This window comes from Olea europaea, unplaced genomic scaffold, assembly GCF_002742605.1.
Source record: "Olea europaea var. sylvestris unplaced genomic scaffold, O_europaea_v1 scaffold69, whole genome shotgun sequence".
NCBI classification, from domain to species: Eukaryota; Viridiplantae; Streptophyta; class Magnoliopsida; order Lamiales; family Oleaceae; genus Olea; species Olea europaea.
This window is the reverse complement of record NW_019265290.1, coordinates 625,909-648,251: the sequence shown is the minus strand read 5'-3', so window position 1 is coordinate 648,251 and position 22,343 is coordinate 625,909. Positions and strand designations below refer to the sequence as shown.

General features: G+C 33.5%; 1 protein-coding gene and 1 pseudogene across 1 annotated transcript; both read right to left on the bottom strand.

Moving 5' to 3' along the window:
* Positions 1 to 864: 864 nt before the first annotated feature.
* LOC111390555 (casein kinase 1-like protein 10) lies at positions 865 to 10,229 on the bottom strand. Its single transcript, XM_023015609.1, has 14 exons — positions 9,605 to 10,229; positions 9,467 to 9,507; positions 8,925 to 8,994; positions 8,682 to 8,830; positions 8,505 to 8,600; positions 6,590 to 6,660; positions 4,597 to 4,658; positions 4,355 to 4,418; positions 4,179 to 4,263; positions 3,891 to 4,017; positions 3,726 to 3,802; positions 3,572 to 3,635; positions 2,008 to 2,141; positions 865 to 1,383 (listed from the first exon to the last, which is right to left on the bottom strand). The coding sequence occupies exons 1-14, from the start codon at positions 9,678 to 9,680 to the stop codon at positions 1,105 to 1,107; spliced, it is 1,395 nt and encodes a 464-aa protein (XP_022871377.1). The 5' UTR covers positions 9,681 to 10,229; the 3' UTR covers positions 865 to 1,104.
* Positions 10,230 to 10,969: 740 nt separating this feature from the next.
* The window catches only part of LOC111390543, a 15,376-nt pseudogene continuing 4,002 nt past the window's right edge, over positions 10,970 to 22,343 (bottom strand).

Genomic DNA, 22,343 nt, shown 5'->3' with positions numbered 1-22,343 from the left:
AGATAATGGCCCTGAGACTAAGGAGCTTCAGACAATTGATTGGATGCCAGCATTCACTTGCTTATCATAGAGGCTGTCAGTCTGAGAATGGGCTGTGACGTGGACTGACCAAATCTATCTCATCTTATTTAAAGATTAGAAAATGCCATTCATCAAAGAAATTCGAAAATATTTATTACAAATTAAATATTCTTAAATAGTCACACTTCACTTTTATTTGTTACATCACATTTTAATTGTATTTGAAGTGTTTAATATTTGCTCGTCATGACACTAATGTCTCCAACTCGCATTCTTATCGATCCTTTACTAATTATAACATATTTTCTGATAACCATTTCAGGCCAAAAACTATGTTGCATAAAACTATTTACTAGCCTATAATATTTTTGACGAAACAATAAATACAGAAGTGTGAGAATATTTTTTCTCCTTTCAAAAAGCACAAATCAAATAATTTAACAAAAATCATTATCAAGAAGATGAACTAATTAATGGAATGCTAAAAATAAAAATTCAACATGCAAAGAAGTTGAGAACATATATTTTAAAATGAACAAAAATTTGAGAACTTAATTCAATTAAATATGGTGAAGCAAATAAATAATTGATTATACTCCAAACTCCAAAACAACACCCCCCCGCCCCCCAATTAACTTGGTCTGTCCCCATTTACATTCTATTTCCCAATTTCATCAAGCCCCTTTGGTGTAAATTTTAATCATATTAAAATCTCACGTCAAAATCAACTGTTAAATGTAACCACACATTTCATAAGCCCAACAACTTTTCAATAATACATTTTATCGACTTTTATCAAAACCTACAAAAAAATCTAATTTTAATCTATACCAGACAAAGAGATAAGTGCAAAAGTTTCAACTACAAATGAACCAGTACACATCTTCCGTGTTAAAGGTTTTCCACCTTTTGCACATTAATAAGCAGAAAAAAAAAAGGAACATATTGAACATAATTATATTTCACAGACATGACCGTATGTTCCCAAATTAATATTCTTGATACAACAAGAATTGACGAGGAAGAAAAAAAATCTATAAAATTGGAATAGGGTAACTGAAAACTTGAAATTTTGGCATTACATCACTTCCTTTTTCCTGTGCCAATTGTTAGCAACTCAAAGCTTCGGAGAGCATCATCACGGGCACTTCTTGGAGCTGGAGCACGAGTGAAAGAAGATGTTTTGGACTCAATTCCAGGTTGTAATCTTTGGGTGGTGGATAGACGTCCACTGCCGGAGCCCAGTCGTCTATGACGATTTTCACTGGGTTCCCCTGAGGAGCTAGGCCTGCTGCTCAACAATACTGGCCTCCTTGAACTACTGCCAGGTCGAGACACTCGTCCTCGTTCAGACTCAAAGAGCTAGAAAATCAATAATCAATTGTGAAATTAAGATTCAAAGACAAACAAGTAACGGGTTAAGTGCACTAATGGTCACTTAACATTGAATGAGATTTTGTGTTTCGTTTCAAATTGATCACGGAACATAAAATTTGTTACACTTTAGTCATTTCTTCCATTTCTATTTGGTTGACTACACAAAAGAGTGACACGGCGGTCTATTTATTGGTCAACTAAGCTGCCAACCAGACTATCACATAAGCATTTCCATTAGTAAAACAATAAGATATGAACTGATGAGTAATGCTATACATCATTAGTAATGATCATCACCGGTGTATGTGGCAGTGAGCAACTTGGTTCATTGTCTAATGCACTAGTCATGATCATGATCGGTCTAGGTGAAAATGGCTCCACTCATTCATTGCCATGTGAAGTTGTGATACATTTTAATGTAATGGACAATAAATCAAGGGCCGTGCGCCACTGGAGGGATGATGATCACAACTAGTATCCATGATTTTGGACGAAATGACCAAATTGTACCAAATTTTAAGTTCCATGCCCACTAGTGCTTTTAACCCCAAGTAACAACATAAGTAAGTAGATTATGAACAGATGCAAACTTTAAAGGTTAGTACCGACCACATCTTTTGATGATGGTGCATCCTCGGTAGATCTGTGCCTCAAGTGATCCCCGTGCATGCCTGTACTAGAACCATTCCTTCTAGTAAATGCCTGCACTGCACCTGAGAATCTGTCTTGAACTTCTTGCTTCACTAGATGTCAAAATACGCAACCATTTTATGGCTTGTCAACTATAATGCATTGAGTCACAACTATAAAACAGAAATATTATGGCACATGCTGCAGGCAGGTACCTTATAGCATGCTTGCTAATAACGATATAGGCGCACAGGTTCTTCAAATATTGACAAATATATTATAATAACAAAAGGGAAGGTGAAGAGGAGGCAGGAGGGAGGGGTGATTTTTAGAAAAAATAAAAATAAAAAATTCACATCATTAGAAGTGTTCATAATCACTTTCTACTTCCATCTAATCACAACTCCATAAATCCTTTTGCACCAACAAACTAATAGCAAATATCACAAACTAACGTATGGGAAATTTTATATAAAAATAATTCTTCCGTGGGGATACATGGATTTGGGGAAAATTGCTCCTGTAGTCTCACATCCCACCAGATGTGAAAGTGTGCTTGAAAACCCCATAGTGATCCATAACTGGCCATAAAATTAACCAAATTTACTAGAGACTTCTTCTCCATTCATGATTTATGAAGCTTACATCACCAGCAAATTCATCTTCCCAATTTTCCTCAAATTTCTCTTTCCCATTTAAATCTATGCTCGGATTGAAATGAAATCTCTCTCTCTCCCTCCCTCCATATATACATATTTCCTAATGATGTTTTGAGTTTGCTACAAATCAGGGGCAAAGAAGATATTGCTTTAGGAATGAATGAAGTTTTCATTGTTTTCTCAATCTGCCAAATGCCACCCAATATAACAATCTTCAGTATCATGGGTCCTTGATTTGCTTTTGGTGGTTTTCTTGTGGTGGTGGTGGAGGAATATTTCATTTCGATTGTGGTGAAATAGGAGCAGTCGTATGGCTGGTGCGTGGTGATTTCAACATCGGTTGTGGTTGTTTTGGCATTGGTGGTGTATGTGTACACATAGAGGGCGACGTGCGCGCACACACAGAGAATGATGAAGACCGCAGCGGAGGCCGTGGTTGCCACTGCCACTGTTTGGTTTAGCTGGTGGTCATCAAACTGGGATGGGGCGGTGGTTGTGGGGAAGTTTTTTTCATTTTTATCTTTTCCTTTCTTTTTATTTCATCCTTTATTTATTTTTTGTTAAAATTACTTATGTTTTGTCCACTTTGTTCTTACAATATTGGCACATCCGGCTTTCACATGTCAACTTAACAGAATTCTGGACTGTTACAGTCTGTCAGGATTACGATAGCACCTATTTTGCTACAATTCTTAGGATGAGGATGATTCTGCACCAAATGCAAAAGGTTGATGACCACAGTAGCAATTTTTCATGGATACAATTATGCGTCTATGCAGCAAAAAACTTCAAAACTTTGAATTACTGAACATGATATAGACATTCACATTGAATTTAGATTTGCAGGACAGAACACAATGAAGTACATGTGAGAGGAAGCAAACCTGGAGTCTTCTCGACTCTTTGTGCTGATGATCCAGGGTTTAAAGGTAATTTCCCCATTGTTTCCTGTTAAAGACAACATATATAATAAGATATGCATCTTATATTGAAATAGAGCAAGGTTAATCCACAAAAAAAAATCAAGAGAACACTCACTCGTGGTCTAGAACTGGAGCCGCCAATCTGCGGATACTTCAACATAGTCCAGTCAAACACATAGTCAAACTGATAACCTACAACAATTATCATAATTGTCAACAAGAAAGAGTAAAACGGAAGGATAACATAAATGATAATTGTAAAAAATCTAAATTTATTTACCTTCTCGAATAAAAAGGTCTCGGAAAAGCCTCTTCAAGTATGAATAGTCGGGCTTATCTTCAAATTGCAATGATCGGCAGTAATGGAAATATGATATGAACTCCGATGGATAAGATTTGCAGAGCAACTATCAATAAAAATGAAACAATGTTCTACGATCAACTATATTATATTCGTGAGTACGAATAAAAAGAACAGTAACACAGAAGAACTAGACATAGTGAAAATCATTTCGTGATGGAATCTAATACATAATAAGTGTTTGGCAGAAGAGGAATGTTTAAGTACGTCTATGGGTGTAAGCATTTTCTTCTCGCTAATTTTGTCATATTTTTGCTTCTTAGTGCCAGCTCTCAAGCCCTGCCATGGAAGACTAGAACACAAAATCAAATGCAATTAGTAAATCATGCAGCAGGGAGTAAAATGAAAATAGGAAAATCAGAAGTAAAGCTCTTATCCTCAACCTTCCCCTGAGAAAGTACATAAGGATGTATCCAAGAGATTCCAGATCATCCCTTCTGCTTTGCTCTGAAAGAAAAAAGTTTAGAAGCATTGCAAAGGTCAGAAACTATCCACATCTTAAACTTATACTCGTGTTTTTCTTCTCTATTTTTTTATTTTTTATTTTTTATTTTTTGTGACTCAGTAATCACGAAGGAAAGATGGCCATATTTAGTAAACGATTGCAATCTTAATGTTCACTCACCAACTCCGAGATGGGTGTTGACACTTGCATAACGAGCTGTTCCTGTGAGATTTTTATTTTCTCTGAAAATAATTAAGGGAAAGGTCAATGAACCATTAAAGATTAATACCAAGGTTGAAAAACTCCATGTTTGAGAATGGCAAACTTCTATATATCCAGGTGCATAGGATGCAACTGCAAAAGTTCAAACAAGTTAGGCTCCATTTTCTTATGATTCATACTGACCTAGGTCCCATTTGGTACCCATTTTTTTCAAAATGCATTTTCTTTTTCTTCTTTTCAACCACACATTCTTCATTAAAATAACATTACACGTAAATCAAAATTTTTTCCTTATTTTTCAACCACACATTTCCCATCAATTTACTATTTCAAAATGCATTTTTACATAAAAATGGCTTCCAAACACCCTCCTAAGAAGCAAGGATTCGGATACTACGGGATATGGATACACCGATACATCTTCCTTTTTTTTTAATTAGGATATGTGGATATGTATATATATACATGTATTAAAAGCTTTAATACATTTATCTATTTTCAATAAAAAAAATTATATTTGTCAATTATTAACACAATTTTACATGTATTAACAGTTTTAATACTATAATCTATTGTCAATTGAAAAACTACAGTTGTCAACTATTAACATTATTCTACATCTATTAAATTTGTTAATACTACTGTTTACTTCCAAATAAAACTTTAGCTGTCAATTATTTAATACTATGAACCTGTCCGGGCGCACTTTTCTTGTGAAATAATAGATTTTTGGAACGTTGTAGTGGGTCCCCATTTTTTTTTTTTTAGAGCATGTTTGTCTCCCATTATGAGAAAAATTATAGAGTTTTCAATAATATTTTTTGGAGAATGTATGGTTAAAATTTAAAGAAACTTTATTGGTTTGTGAGTAGAATATTTTATTGCGTGAATATGTGGTAGAGAATGTTATTGTAGCTCACAATTTAGAAAATGTTTGGTGGAGATTAAAATTAGATTTAAAGTAGATTTTGACAGAAATTTTTGAAATGTGTGGTTGAAAAGTTGCAGGACACATGAAAGATGTGGTTAATATTGATTGTTTGACTTTGACTTAAATTAAAATCAGATTTTAATCCAAACCAAACAAGAGCTTAATTTGTTAAAGGATGACAAATAGGAGGCTTAATGCAAATTCACTACACCAGCAAAGATGAATTCAAAATTGGTGGCTTTTCCAAAGAAATGTCTATTTCGCCCTCCACTTGTGGTCAAGTATTTGATTTGGAGATAATTTGAGAGGAGCATTTCGATTATTGAGGTTTGCTTGGAAGGGTACATTTGACGTCTTGGATGAAAAAAAAAATACAAAACCTACTTCCCCTACTATAACATTAACTTTGTAGGCTCCTATTTTATATTTGAAATGTCAAGAAGATTTCTATCAAAATAAGCGTATACTGTGTAGTTATTTATGATCTTAAAACACGTTTACTTATTTCAAATTATTAATTAATAAATATTATCTATTTTCAATAAATTATTGATAATAACAATAGTTATCTATTACATAAAAAGTTCTATAATCTATTGCTAATAATAATGAGTTTTAAAAGAATTTAAAACCAATAAAACTCTTCTTCTTCATGGGTTCTAACGTGTCCAATACGTATCGAAAATAAAAAAACATATAAAATAATTAAAAACATGTATCATGGACATATTAGAGCGTGTCCAAATGTATCCAACCTAGCCATACGCAGTGGCTGTAAGTTTATACGTATCTGCGCTTCTTAACCATTAACTCAAGAAAGAACGAATGGGTGATGATAGCGATACAGAACAGGTAGTCCTCAAATTTGAAATGCGAATACAATTCAAAATTTAACACTCTCATTTAAGCACTCAGCACAGGACAATGGTATGGTTGGAAAGTAAATAGAGTAGAAAAATAGTCGAAAGGGTGAGTAAAGTCCCATGAATTGTCAAGAAACATAGATTTTCAAATATGTACCTGTATGGTATGTGCTTATGAGTTTGAAGATCTCTGTATTTCTTTGCTAGTCCATAGTCAATGACGTAAACCTATTAAAAATGAAAATGATAAGGTTGAATTACAGCAGGTAGAAGGCATGAAGAATATTAAAAGCAAAATTTCAATAAGTAACAAATCTTAGTGCATTTTTGTGATCAGTCTACAAGATTAGCCAGATCTATAAAACTGTGCTTAAAGGGAGGTGAAGGGCACAATTAAACAACCCATTTACAATTAGAAACTAATAAAAATGAACAATTAATATTGCATTCAATTCAAAAAATAACGTTTTCCCAGGAAAATCTAAATCATAAAGAAAGGTATTGAAAGAAATTGCAAATTTACATCCAGTTCTGTCAATTATTCAGGTCATCTTTAAAGCCTGTTTCACCATCATTACTGTAGGAAAAAGGAGTTTTGAATAGTAATTTTTGGTAGAATGTGTGGATAAAAAGTGAGGAAAAGCTTTTGGTATGCATGCAGACTATTTTATTGTATGAATGTCTGCTTCAAAACCCATCATAGGAACCTATGTCTTGCTGCTTAAAAACCCATCATAGGGTCCTACTATATTACTCAATACTCATTTTCACAATGAACTGTGAAGTTCTGAACTAAAAATTCCTTTTACTAGATTTATCAATCACCTTTATAACAAAGAGACATTCTGCTAGCAATGACGTTAACACAACCAAATGATTAATCAATAAAAGATGAAATGAGAAACCTAATGGAAGTAAGAAATAATAAGAATAAACCTTTTTTATTATGAATAAAATAAAGACTCGATAAGGATGATCTACAAAGCCAGTTTCTGTACCTATGTTCCGATGCAAAGTACCGCAGACCAAAAAAAAAAGTACAAAGAATTCATTACGCACCAATTTCAAAAATTAATATGCATGAAATCCAAGCTTACCTCTAGTGGGGGAAAAAATCCATCTGTGCTCTATGCAAGAATATAAGATATACAGTCAAATAGCCTAATCCTCCATGAGAAAAAAGTACAAAAGGCAAAGATAAACAAATGTGAATTTTTTATATTTTCCTTTCATGAAGGTTAAATCACAAAAGACTCTTTCCGACATTATTACAATTAATCCTATACAAAAATGCTCAACATAATCTCTTGCTTTAGCCCCCGTTTGGTCCCCATTATTTGAAATTTGAATGGTTGGAATACTGTTTCTTTGAAGAATGTGTGATAAAAAAAGAAGAAAAAATTTTGGAAGCACGTCTAATATTTTTTTTATTAGAGAATGTATAGTTGATAAGAAGAGAAAGAAAAATGAATTATAATTTTAATGGGAGGCAAACAGGGGCTTAGCAATCAAGATTAGAAATGACTAACTGCAAATGAAACCTCAAATAATCTATCCTTCAGTTCAGTTCCAGATTCTCTACAAAAAAGCATAATTTTATATCACAGTTTGCAATTAATATCATTCATTTCCTTCTAACCCTCAGGATTTACCATCATTAGAGACCATACAATTTACAAATTCATGCATAAATATATAAAATAATCAACTTCAGAACTAATAGGAATAGTAGTAGTAGTAGATCACAGATACAATCTTTCTTAGGTACCACATTATGTATCAGTGGTTATTTCATTTACTCGGTGACATGAAACACTGCACTCTGTACTAGCATATATCATTTTTATCCTTTTTTTGCCATGTACGTTGTACAACAGACAATGCAACATTTAAATGATCAACGAATGACCATGTTCTGCAATAATTATGTTTCCAAGAGTCTTAACAGATGTGATGAAAAGCCTTTAAGAAGAATGAGATATGCTCAACAAACAAAAGCCCAAATGTGCAATCAAAACGAAACAATCAGTTATAAACATAGTATCAACTTGTAAACACATTTATGCATCTACCTGATTTGCTTTGCGGCCCAAACCCATTAAGAAATTATCGGGCTTTATGTCACGGTGAAGAAAACCTCTAGAGTGCATGTATTCAACTCTATTAATCTACATAGAACCAAAGGCAACAAGTAAGACAGCAGGCGCAACAGCAATGAAAACAATCTTCTTTGATGGTGGCATACTTACCAACTGATCAGCGAGCATTAGAACTGTTTTCAATGTGAACTTCCTATTGCAATAGTTAAACAGATCTTCTAAACTCGGCCCAAGAAGATCAATAACCATGGCATTATATTCACCTTCAACTCCAAACCATTTAAGGTGGGGGATCCCAGCTTCATAAAAAAAAAAAAAAAAAGCATAAACTTACTTTGCCTTCAGTACGCAACCAATAATGGAACAATCAATTTCAAAAGGTATAATACTCACTTCCTCCCTGAAGAAGCATATACAACTTTGATTCATAGCGAAGTTGAGGGTGCTTGGTTTTAACAGATTCCTGGAAAAAAAATGGACTATATTCTTCAAGAGAAAGAAATACAAAGAATTTAAAGAAAAATCACAAGAAAGTTAAGCTTGGAATGAATCAATGCACAAACAGATGTCTGAGAAGCAGTACTTGTACTAGAGAGTTTTGGTAACAGGTCTTGTTAATAGCCGAAACATGACAAATGAACTAGCTCACTAAATACAAATACTAAATTCTGATAGGTAAACAATAAAAATAAAGGTGTTGATTAACCACAAAATTGGAGTTGCTAAAGATAGATAGACCAGTAGAAGTTCATCATTCAATAATCATCGCCCTTTATGATTAAAGACTACTCTTTTTTTAGTTTCATAATAAATAGTGCAATCATCCAAAATGATGAATAGAAGACTCTTTATGCATAATTAAAAAAAAAAAAAAAAATCCATATAGAAACTTAAATTCACAGAATAAAAAATTGGAACATAATTTTTATACTGACCAACTTCACCGCAACTTCTTCCCCAGTTTGTATATTTACTCCTGAAATTAATTTAAAACGAAATTTTTTCAAACAACATCATAGGCAAAAGCTCTCAAAAAATTCAATTTATAGTTTATAAATGGAATTCTTAATTACCCAAATAAAGCTCTCCAAAAGATCCACTACCAATCTTTCTCCCAAGCTTAAACTTGGCTCCAATCACATGATCCATAATTAATTTCCCTAAAAATTTATATCTTTCTTTATTTTACAATACACACTCAGTACCAACATTACCAAACAGTTCTTCAAATCAACAGCCAAAATCTCGAATTTCGAGAACACCCTTCAGATCCATTGAAACCCATTGTAGAAAATTATACAAAATGACCAGAAAATAAATTACCATAAAAATCCCTAATGCCAAATATTAATATTTCAAAATGCAATTCGAAATTGTGCTTTTATTGATGATGTGATGGATTAAAAAAATAAGAAACGCATTAAATCCTAGAATTAAAAGAAGCTCAAGAAAACGAAAATTCTACATATTGGGATATAAAAAGTCAACATCAGGTAGTATATGGAGGAAAGACAGAAAACCCAGCTTTCGTTTTTGCATGGTGCGACAAAATTTATTGTAGAGCAGGATATGGGAATGGCAATGGATATGGAGGGTCGAATTAGAGAGAGAAAGTAAAAGTAAAAGAATCTAAAACGAAAAAAGTCGAAATTTAAGGGGAAATTCTTGATTTTGAGAGGGATCTTTGTAGGAAGAAATATGAGAGACAGAGTCGGAGACAGGGAGTAAAATGAAATGAATGTAGAATTTTGACCTGATGGGTTAATTTCAGTTTGGTCCTTGAAGTTTAGCTTCATTGCCGATAATTTGGCAATTGAAGTTTGCACAATTGATGCCCAATCTATTGATTTATTACCAAACTAGGCTTAAAATTGTATTCGCACAATTATCTCCAACATCAGAATTTAAAATTAATATATTTTCAATAGAGTCCCGTGACTAACTATCTAGGATTTGGAAGATTTGAAATATTATCGTGCATTTGACTAAATGTGTACACGATGTGGAATAAAGCTCAATTAAATTTTTTCTTTATTTTCGGATTTTAATCATGCATTGTGTGTTAATTAATAATAAATTTCATATTATCTATATAATTTTTACCTGATTAATGGATCCGTAATTTCGAATCAATACATAATAAAATGAAATAGAATAGTCAGTTAAGTTAACAATATGAAATCTAGAACATTATTACATATACACTTTAGTTACACTTTGTTGCATATCATTATCCTATTGAACAGTTTATATTTCAAACAGTTTTTTCATCTAATACTGTTATCCATGAATTTTGGAGTCGAGCTTGGAAAGTTATAGTAATCTTTAGGGCTAAATGTCCGGATACAAATAGCATTCTCCTAATCTTTAACAAATTATTATTAATAATAAAAAAAACACTTTAAAAAAATATAAATTGGACTATAAGAAAGGCAAACTCAACTTAGTGATGACAAAAAGCCTTTAAGTATAGCATTATATCCAAAGAGCAGTGTTCTAAAAGGCATAATGCGTGAAATTCAAGTTAAGGATTAGGGGAGTTTAGACAAAGCATAACCGTAAAAAAGCGTAGAAAGGTGTTTTTTTTTTAATTTTAATCAATCAAAAAAATCATTTAATAATTAAAAATAATATCTACCAAACATCTAAAATAGATTTATAGGAATTTTGTAAATTTGTTGGAAGTTTCCAACAAAATAAGTTTTAAATGTAAATACTAAATAGTAAATAAATATGAATTTTTAGGAGTTTTTTCCTTTTTCAAGGTTTCTAATGACTGAATCTAAGATAAACGAAGTGAAGAAATTAGCTACCTAAACGCGCATTTTATAACACTGTCAAAGAGCTTTACGTTCAATATTAATCAAAATATAATCTTTTCAAAAAAAAAAAAAATTAAGATCGGATACATTACAATTCCCTCATCAAATTTACACTAGAGCTCCTCTAAATGTACATATGCAAAAAAATTTCGGAAATCATCGAATATAGAATAACTAAATTGATCATTCCAATAAGATGATGTCTATAGACAATTTCAAGCTGACTTAGTTAATTGAATCGCCCATTTAATCTTGAGGCCAACATGTTAAATGATCGTATTCGATTATTTATTACAATTACTCTTGAATGTTGACATAAATCACATCATTCTACACCTTAAGAACCCCCAAGTTTATTTTCACCTCAATAGGACAGAAGCCTTTTGTTTCTTCAGTGCAGACAGAAAAGGTCGAGTAATTGAGTAACTACAAATTATAGTCACAAAATAAGATAGTGACTACACATAATACAGATATACAAAAATAAAACTAAGAAAAGATGGTGTGACCTTCAATCTTTTGTCCATTCTATCTATCATTCATTCTGATTATTTCTTTATGGGACACTTTACGGTTTCACAAATTGACTTGTGCTTGTCCATTTTAGTGAAATGGTCTACTCATATGGATTTAAATATGTTAGGTAACTCGCAGTATATTTCTAACTAACAAAGAATATTGATGCACATAGATTTTCATGTTCATAACGCCCCCCCCCCCCCCCTTTTTTTTTTTTTGGGTACAAGCCAAAGTAGCACAAATATTAATCACCAGGTGACCTGACATTGCAATTCGTACGTGGACCTTGTCCCGAACAATATTAAAGAAGAAAAAGTACTTGTCAATCTCATTGAGTATTGTGTAAGCCCCTTTTTAATGATCATTATAAAGAAAAATTGGGGAAAATGATATTTTAAATAATGATTTTTTTATTTTTATTTTTAGAATTTTTAGTTAAAATTAGGAAAAAATTTGGGTTTACATGCAAAATATTTAATTGTATGAATATATATTTGAAAATGAGTATAAAAATAGAGTTTTGAATTTGAGAGAGTCAAATAGGGACTAAGTAAACTTTATAAATTATAAAGCTACCTCTTCACATAGTATTTGTTTTAATTTAGAAAATAATGATGAAATTTTATGAAACTTTAAATCTTAATAACATGAAAATTTAATTATTTATTGCCAAAATTCTCTATATCAAATCATCAAGAAAATTAATAATGTAGAATATATCTTAATTCTTCGAGAATGATTCTTTATCACTAAATCTTAATTCTGGATCTTGAAATCCCTTCTTGATCGGTTTCTTGCTTTCAATCTTGATTGCCTTGTTTCATTCTTTAATTGTTAATTTGGGTTTTCTTCTTGATTCATAATCTTGATTCTTGAAGTCCTTCATCTTGATTCTTGATTGTAGATTGTATATTCTTAATTGTAGGTTTTGGATCTTCCACTTTGATGCAGGAGGATCCGGATTGAGTGATGCTAATTTGTCAGATGGCACGATGATGGCGCTGAGATACCATGAGATGGCGGATCGGCGTAAAGATGGAAAGTGAATCGCAATTATTTTCTTAATTGGGGAAATTTGACGCGTGTTTGGTAATTTGGCCATAACTTTGGCTACAGTTATCGGAATCATTATTATGACCCTAATCCGAAAAGCTCTCTTCGGCGCGCACGTTCGTGGCCACTAAGCTATGCTCGGTGGGTGTCAATTTAGAGCCCAAAATCCATTGTTTTCCTTTCCAAAATCCAATTTTAAGTTATTTTTTACTATTTATAGTAATATTTTGTTTCCCTTTTTCCATATGTTAGAAAACTCGAATTGAGCCAAATTTTTTGCAACTTACTTCTTTTAATTAATATTTTATTTTGGTATAATTTCTGGATTTTGCCATTTTTGGTAATTTTCCCATAATTTCGTATATCGCAATTATTTAACTCGGCTTGTGGGTTAATTTTGATCAATAGATATTATTAATAATATTGAGTTGAATTCATAGTATTTTCTCTGATTTTTGGGTATTTTCTGTCGTTTCTTTCTTGCGAATCATCTGCTACAACAAGCCAATAGGATAATCACTATTCTACTCGGCGTCACACTTCAATATGACTTCTCTCTAATTCTGCTGTTAATGGGATGACACAAAGAATGATAAATTGCAAATGAATAGGGACCATAACTTTATATAAAGTTTTCATATGTATGTCGTCCATCATGAAATATAATTTTAAAGCAATCTGGTCTCTATACATATAATTCAACACACACTTTATTTAGATGCTCTAAACTGAATTACTTAATTAAATCACTTTAATTTTGGACTTAACTTTAAAATAGTCTTTATTCACAATTAATTATATATGTTGGTCCACATGATAAATTCCCAACAAATAATACGGCTTTTTCGACTTTAAACAAGCTGCCCGGCTGCCCCATGTCCTTCCTAAATGAGGTTTTTTCCTTAACTCGTGAGAACCTGTTCCTATAAGCCTTGAGCCAGTTGTATTGTGGCCAAATTCTAGTGTGACCATCATCACGTTATTGTTGAGAATTTAGGATACATAACATGTGAATTCAAATATTTGAATGACATAGCACCATGTGCATGAAAGTACAAGACTACAAGTACCATCCCAAGGTTGAATACAAATAACATAGCATACTTGAATAACAAGTTGAAATTCTGCACGCCAACAAACGATTTTCATTTCAAAAAATTTGAAGGAAGTTTCTTGTATGTACATGTTTGACCATGCACAAAAGCGACTTTTTAGTTACTTTACATACTATAAAGAAAATCAGCTAGAAAAGTTATATACCAAGATTGATAACTAGTAGTCGATTAAGCTCAGAATAGGAAAATGGAAGCAAACTGCAAAACCTTGCTCGAACGAGCATAAAATTGTCACTAAAAATGTTATTTTCAATAAATTGTACCACATTAAAGATCAATGGCAAAGAACTACATGCATCCCTATTCTTCCAAGTTGAAAAATACATAAACGTTCCTAATTTCCTACGTTAGAGGGAGAGTTTTTTTATGAAATTTATAAATAGTTTATATGGTAGACTGAACAATTTTTATCAAACAATAATTTATGATCAGAGCACCCGTTTGATAAGCGGGAGGTCTTGAATTTGACTCTCAACAAGAGCATAGAGTTCTTTTAGTTGTTGAATTAGTTTCTTCATATTTTTTTTCTTCCAATCAACTTGCGGGCATTGTCGAAATGGCAAAATAAAATAGAAAAAAATATAACAAATTTCCTCTTACTATAGATTCTCATATTAAGCTCCTATTTGAATCACATTCTTTAAAAAATATATATATATTCTTAAATAGTGATTGACATTATTTCAACCACACATTTTTCAATAAAATAATATTACACATAAATTCAAAAAAAAAATCTCATTTTCTAACCACACATTCCCATCAATCTACTATTTCAAAATACATTCTTTCAAAATATTGTGGCTCAAAAACACGCTAAACCTATATTTGGCTCATGTTAATAAACATTAAGGAGGCGTTCGATTGGGAGCATGGAATTTGTTTGGAAAGCAAATAAATTATAAACAATTCAATTGTCTAGAATTTATTATTATTAGTTTTTAACATAGAAAATAATATACATGTCCAGTTTTAATTGGTAGGTATATGAGAGAGAAAGAATGGATGAGAGAGAACGATAGAGTGGATTCCCTAAAAAAATAAAATCATAATCCTCCTAAAGAAATTATTTTCCTTGATTTTGAGGAAAATATGGTCACGTGACCAAAAGTAGGAAAATGTTTTCCATTGAAAAAAATAATTAAACAGCACAAAAATAAGAATTTGGGTGAAAAAAACATTTTCTTTAGAAAATATTGACAATCAAACGCACAAGTAAATTATTTTTTGTTCACACATTTTGAAAATTTTAAAAGTATCACTCAGTTATTGACTACTTATAAACACTTTCCAAACGTGCTCTAAGATTCGATTTATCTTTTATGCTTTAATATGTACCAATCAATTACTTTTAACATTGACTTAAGAAGAAAGAATATATAAAGTGCTTACAAATACACAATGCATATCTTTCACGAGCTATGTCAGGTATAATTAGATCTTTACATTTCATCACTCCTCGAGAATGACATCCACGACACCCCTTTTTTCCAGTTGGATGACTCAATGAAACCAGTCCTCTGCTAAAAGTAGCCCTCTCCGAGTCGACACAGTCTCAATGAGAGTCCCCAAGACAAGGTGCCTACTCTGATACCAATTACAACAATTACTTTGAATAAAACTTACCTATGAATCCAATTTTTAAGGAAAGCTCAAAGTACTTGTAAACCTACAAAGCAAGTCTTTCACAGGCAATGTACATTGCCTTGAAGTTGTTGAATTGTTTGATTTTGACAATTCTAGAGTATTTTTTTCCTTCTTCATTTTCAGCCGTGCTTTAGTTTTAAGCTCCCCCTTTTGTTGATTCAAAAGAAACCATTAAATCTGTGCAAGGACATAAAAATGAAAAGAAATGCAGCCCGACAGTCAAAAGCAGTAGATTCACAAACTGATAATACTATGGAGTAATTTTGTATAGAATAATTAATATTTTTACAATGCCCGAAATAACACCCAACAGTTAAATTTTATAATATCAAACAATTAAGAATAGCCTATAAAGAAAAGTGGTCTATGTCCTAGCAAAATCAGAAAAAAGAATAGAAATGACAACAGAAAGATGAATGTCACTTTTTTGTTACAAAATGAAAAAACTCAATTTTCCCTTCAATTCTTACAATTTGCTTCTTATAGGGCTCGTTGAATAACTAGTCGACTACTTCTTCGACTCTGTATCTCTGAAGCTTTTGCTCGTCAACCACAGTTTTTTCTGGATGACAAACACGACCTCGTCTCCATCTTGGCCGGGATCTAAAGTGGAATCACCTTTTACAACTGCTTCCCAGTGCAATGCAGTCAAATACTTCTTTACGAACTTGATAACTAGTTGTTTGTCCCGGATAATAATGAATCCGTCCGGCCTGAGGATACGATCCATCTCAAGTAGAAGATCCTTGCCACTACAACCTTTCTTGTCGATGTCTGACAACACAGTCCACGCATGGAGCAAATCATAAGTCTTAGGGTATGTTAATGAGATTCAGACAATCCAACATCCAAAATTAGGTCTTTGGTAATGTTTGGTAAGCAGTATTAGACGAGAGAAGTAGTAACATGAAAGAGAATTTAGCTTTTTTTTCTTGAATGGAAATTGAAATTCACCGCATATGGCACATGGAAGTATACGCAGAGCCATGTTAGAAAATAAAATGGACACTATACAAATAACTGACAAATTGATCAATTGCCAAATTGATTTTTCCATCATTCACAATTTGATATGTAAGATAAATAATGTTGGTTGAGGCCTAGAACTAGCAGCAATTTCTATATAACTATTAAATCTTGCTTCCTCGTATACGAAATGATAAGGGAAAACAAAACATAAACTGATGACATCCACATAAAAGCGGTATATAACAATAAATGATGACATACCAGTTATGAATCGTGCCTAATAGCCCTCTGTCGTACTCGATCGTAAGTGTCTTGGGTCCATCTTCAGGGACAACATTCATAACCCACACATCTTTGTACTTCAATGCCGCGGCAAATGACCCCAAATTCCCCTTCATGTCCATCACGTTCCTCAGAGTGTCTGAAAAGATCTTTGGGCTTAAGAGATTCCAATAATTCTCGACCCTTCGCCCCCAAAGTTCCTGCATGCAAAAATAATACGTGATACAATTCGTTGGAAAAAAAATTGAGTGAGCGGCTCACATTTGGCACAATTTTTGATGGGACCCGTTGGTCCAATGTGAAATATCAAAGTTGATATGTGTTCTCCTCCACGAGAACATCGATTTCATGTATTTATTTGTCAAAAATGAAGCTCGGGTGAATAAGAAATTGGAGCTCAAAGTTGGTCATTGGAAGTTGGTTTTGTGGGAAAAAAATGCATTTATCCCACATAGGAAAACCAAGGAAACTTAAACCACTTTATAAATGGCTATGCTTTGGAGATGTGTAATCATGTGTAACATAGAGGCTCTCTTCATGTACGCATGCAGGGGGTGCAAATCACGAACCAAAATGACCTTTGGACCTTGAACTTGGGTGCGAGTGCGACCTGTGCACACGAATGTCGAATCGAACAAGGCAAAAATGGCCCCATCGGAGAGCCCATGTTTTACCAATTTTTTTTTTTACTCTTGAGTTTCTAAAATGTAGAAACTCCCAATATTTATTGCTAGAACTGAAAAGCTGAAACTCCAGTGACTCCAATAGACAGGACTCAGTCTATATAAGGGACGCTCACTCCAACAGTTCAATACACGAACAAAAATTTCTCTCTGCATACGAAAATATCCTTCCCAGTTTTCTACGCAGTGTCATTTTTCCTAGTTCCATACAGTGTAGTTTCTGTTCCCTTCCAGTTCGCCGGAGTAGGATCGCGGTACTCGAATTCTGCTTATTACCGTTGTATCCTGGGAGACAGCCCCTCGAACTGAACCTCCGCACCTATGGTGAGGGAGCGAAACTGTCTTGAGGAAACTGTGCACGTACAGGCCTCAGTTTGAAATCTGATGCAGTTTGTGTTTCTTTCTACAGATTTATTTCGTTGCAGCTCGTATAGTTTCTTTGCAGATTCAGTTTATCCTTGTAGTTTCAGTTTCCATTTATTTCTGCAGATTATTTTCGCATTACTATTTAATTCATACAGTTTGTGGTTCCCTAGTGTGCAGCTTCCAAATTTATCATTTACAGTTTTAGCCTGCAATTAACTTATATTTCTGATTTTATGTTGCTAAACATTTTTTTTCAGCCGTTGGAAAATTCTGAAACGAAATTTTTTTTGATAAATTGAAATTGTTTGCCTTGTGGTTATTAATTTCAATAGTCGCATGTTGCATTTGAATAAAACTTATACAATTGGTTTCATCCACTAGCGACTTGTTTTCCTACAAGTTTAAGACAGTTTCTGAATTCAGAAAACAAGAGTTGGTTTTTTGTTTTAACTGAATTTTAGTTACTTGGAACTAATATTTGGTTTTCAAAAACAAGAGTCGTTTTTTTGGTTACATTGAATTGTAGTTTCTTGGAACTAATATTTGGTTTGTTTTCAGAAATGGCAACCGAATCGAACAACATGGATGTGACCCAAAATGTTCCCGCTGAAAATCAGGCAGTGGGTTCTAACGTAGCTCAAGGGCCAAGCTCCATTGTGGCTCAGACTGTGGCTAGAATGCCAAGTCATATTGTGAGCTAAACTGGCCAAACTGTAACTGTTCCGGTTAATCATGGAGAAAAATCGGAGAAATTCAATGGCTTGAATTTCAAAAGGTGGCAGCAGAAAATGCTTTTTTACTTAACCACCTTGAATCTTGCGAAATTCTTGACTGAAACTACTCCAAAGCTTAATGAGGGCGAGATAGATGTGCAAGCATTGAGTGCACTTAATGCTTGGAAGCATTCAGACTTTCTGTGCCGAAATTATATCATGAACAGCCTAGCAGATGCACTGTACAATGTGTATAGCACCATGAAAATGCTAAGGAATTGTGGGAGTCCTTGGAACGAAAATACAAAACTGAGGATGCTGGGGCTAAAAAGTTTATAGTCGGCAAATTTCTAGACTATAAGATGGTGGACTCCAAAACTGCTATCAGTCAAGTACAAGAATTCCAAGTGATCCTTCACGAAATTCATGCCGAAAGAATGATGTTGAGTGAAACTTTTCAGTGGCTGCAATTATAGAAAAATTGCCCCCCGTGTGGAAAGATTTCAAGAACTATTTGAAACACAAGCGAAAGGAAATGAACGTCGAAGAACTCATTGTTAGACTTCGAATCGAAGAACACAACAAGAGTTCCGAGAAGAAGTGGTTCAATCCTAGTGCGGCCAAAGCCAATGTTGTAGAGCTTGGTCAAAGTAGTAAGAACTACAAAAATAAGTTTGGGTCATCCGGTGGCAAAAGAATCAAGCAAGGACCGAAAGGTGGAATTGTCAAGAAGAAATTCCAAGGGAAATGCTTCAATTGTGACAAAGTGGGTCATAAGTCTTCGGAGTGCAAATTACCAAAGAAGAAGAAAGAAGCAAACGTGGTTGACTACATGACACAAGATGTATCGGAGCTGAATCTCGTAGCAATCATTTCTGAAGTAAACATGGTGGGTTCAAACCCTAGAGAGTGGTAGATTGACACCGGTGCTACAAGGCATGTGTGCTCTGATAAAAAAATGTATAATACGTTCGAAGCTGTTGAGAACGGGGAGAAGTTGTTCATGGGAAATTCAGTAACTTCTGAAATCAAGGGTTAAGGAAAAGTGATTCTGAGAATGACCTCGGGAAAGGAGTTGACTCTCAACAACGTGCTTTATGTGCCGAAAGTTCGCAAGAATTTAGTGTCCGGGTCACTTTTGAATAAGCATGGTTTTCGCATTATTTTTGAGTCAGACAAAGTCATTCTGTCAAAAAGTGGAATGTTTGTCGGAAAAGGTTATGTTTCCGACGATATGTTTAAACTCAATATAATGGTTGTGAAATCAAAAATGAATAAAGCAAGTTCTTCTTCTTATTTGCTTGAGTCTTCCAATTTGTGGCATGGTAGACTAGGACACGTTAACTATGATACTTTACGAAGACTAGTTAACTCTAATTGCATACCTAAGTTCAATAACGATTCCAAACATAAGTGTGAAACTTGTGTTGAAACAAAATTGACAAGGTCATCGTTTAAATCAATTGAACGAAACACAGAATCACTAGATTTAGTTCACAGTGACGTGTGTGATCTAAAACTTGTACAAACAAGAGATGGCAACAAGTATTTTATTACTTTTGTCGATGATAGTACAAAATACTGTTATGTATATCTGCTTAAAAGCAAAGATGAAGCTATAGAGAAATTTTTTCTCTATAAGAATGAAGTTGAAATTCAACTTAAAAAGAAAATTAAGGTACTATGGAGTGATCGAGGTGGTGAGTATGGAGCACCGTTTGTTGATTTTTGTGCACAACACAGAATCATACATGAAACCACCGTACTTTATTCACCGCAACAAAACGGTGTAGTTGAACGAAAAGATCGTACCTTAAAAGAAATGATGAATGCAATGCTAGTAAGTTCTGGGTTACCTCGGAACATGTGGGAGGGAGCTGTGTTATTAGTTAATTACCTTTTAAACAAGGTGCCCCGAAAGAAATTGGAAAAGACCCCTTGTGAGTTATGGAAAGGAAGAAAATCTTCCTATAAACACTTATGAGTGTGGGGGTGTCTTGCAAAAGTGCTGTTCCAACACCAAAGAAGGTAAGGATAAACCCGAAAACTATAGACTGCGTCTTCATTGGCTATGCACGTAATAGCAGTGCTTATCAATTTCTTGTGTATGATTCAAAAATTCTAGACATACACAAAAACACGATAATGGAATCGATGAATGCTTCATTCTTTGAAGAAGTATTTCCATACAAGTCCAAAGAGGAAGTCAGCTCCTCTAAACAAACATACGAGACAATGACTGAAAATAGTCAGAACGAAGAATTAAAAGAGGAGACTGAGATTAGATGCAGCAAACGGGAAAGGATAGAAAAGTCTTATGGTCTTAATTTTCTGACCTATATGCTAGAAAGCGAACCTCAAAGTTATCAAGAAGCAGTGAATTCCTCGGAAGGACCTCAATGGAAAGAAGCCATTGAAAGTGAAATAGATTCCATACTACAAAATCATACATGGGAGCTAGTGGATCTTCCTCCAGGAGGCAAACCACTAGGTTACAAATGGATTTTCTAAAGGAAAATAAAAGCAGATGGAACTATCAAGAAGTATAAGGCCAGATTAGTAATTAAAGGCTACAAATAAAGGGAAGGCCTTGATTACTTTGATACGTATTCTCCAGTGACGAGAATAACATCTATTAGGATGATACTTGCGATTGCCGCTTTGCGAAATCTTGAGGTACATCAAATGGATGTCAAAACTGTCTTTTTAAATGGAAATTTAGAAGAAGAAATTTACATAGAACAACCTAAGGCGTTTTCTTCACCAGGACAGGAAAAAAAAGTCTGTAAACTGGTGAAGTCACTATATGACTTGAAACAAGTACCAAAACAATGGCATGAAAAATTTGACAATGTCATGATTGAGAGTGGATTTAAAATGAATGAATGTGACAAATGTGTTTACGTCAAAGACACTAAAGATGGATATGTCATTTTATATCTTTACATTGACGACATGCTTATTGTTGGTAGTGACAATAAGATGATTGAATCCACTAAAAATATGTTAAACTCGAGATTTGACATGAAAGATATGAGTTTAGCTGATGTTATACTTGGAGTGAAAATCTCAAGAACATCAAATGGGCTTGTTCTAAGTTAGTCACATTATGTAGACAAAATTTAGGAAAATTCCATAAGGATAATACTGGCTTGGCTAGAACACCAATAGATACGAGTCAACATCTATCTAAAAACAGAATAAAAAGTATCTCTCAAGTAGAATACTCGAGAGTTATCGGAAGTCTAATGTACTTAATGAATTGTATAGACTAGGCATAACCTACACAATTAGTAAACTGAGTATATACACAAGTAATCCAGGAGCTGATCACTGGAAATGAATTGTAAGAGTACTAAAGTACTTAAGATATACTCGTGACTATGAACTACATTATACTAGATATCCAGCAGTTATTGAAGGATACAGTGATGCTAATTGGATATCTAATATAAAAGACTTAAAATCCAACAGTGGATATGTGTTCACATTGGGTGGTGCTGTCATATCGTGAAAATCCTCTAAGCAAACGGTTATAGCCAGATCTACGATGAAATCTGAGTTTATAGCTTCCAAGATGGTTAAAACATGTGCCAGCAATTTGCATATATTGTGACAGTCAATCGGCAATAGGAAGGGCACA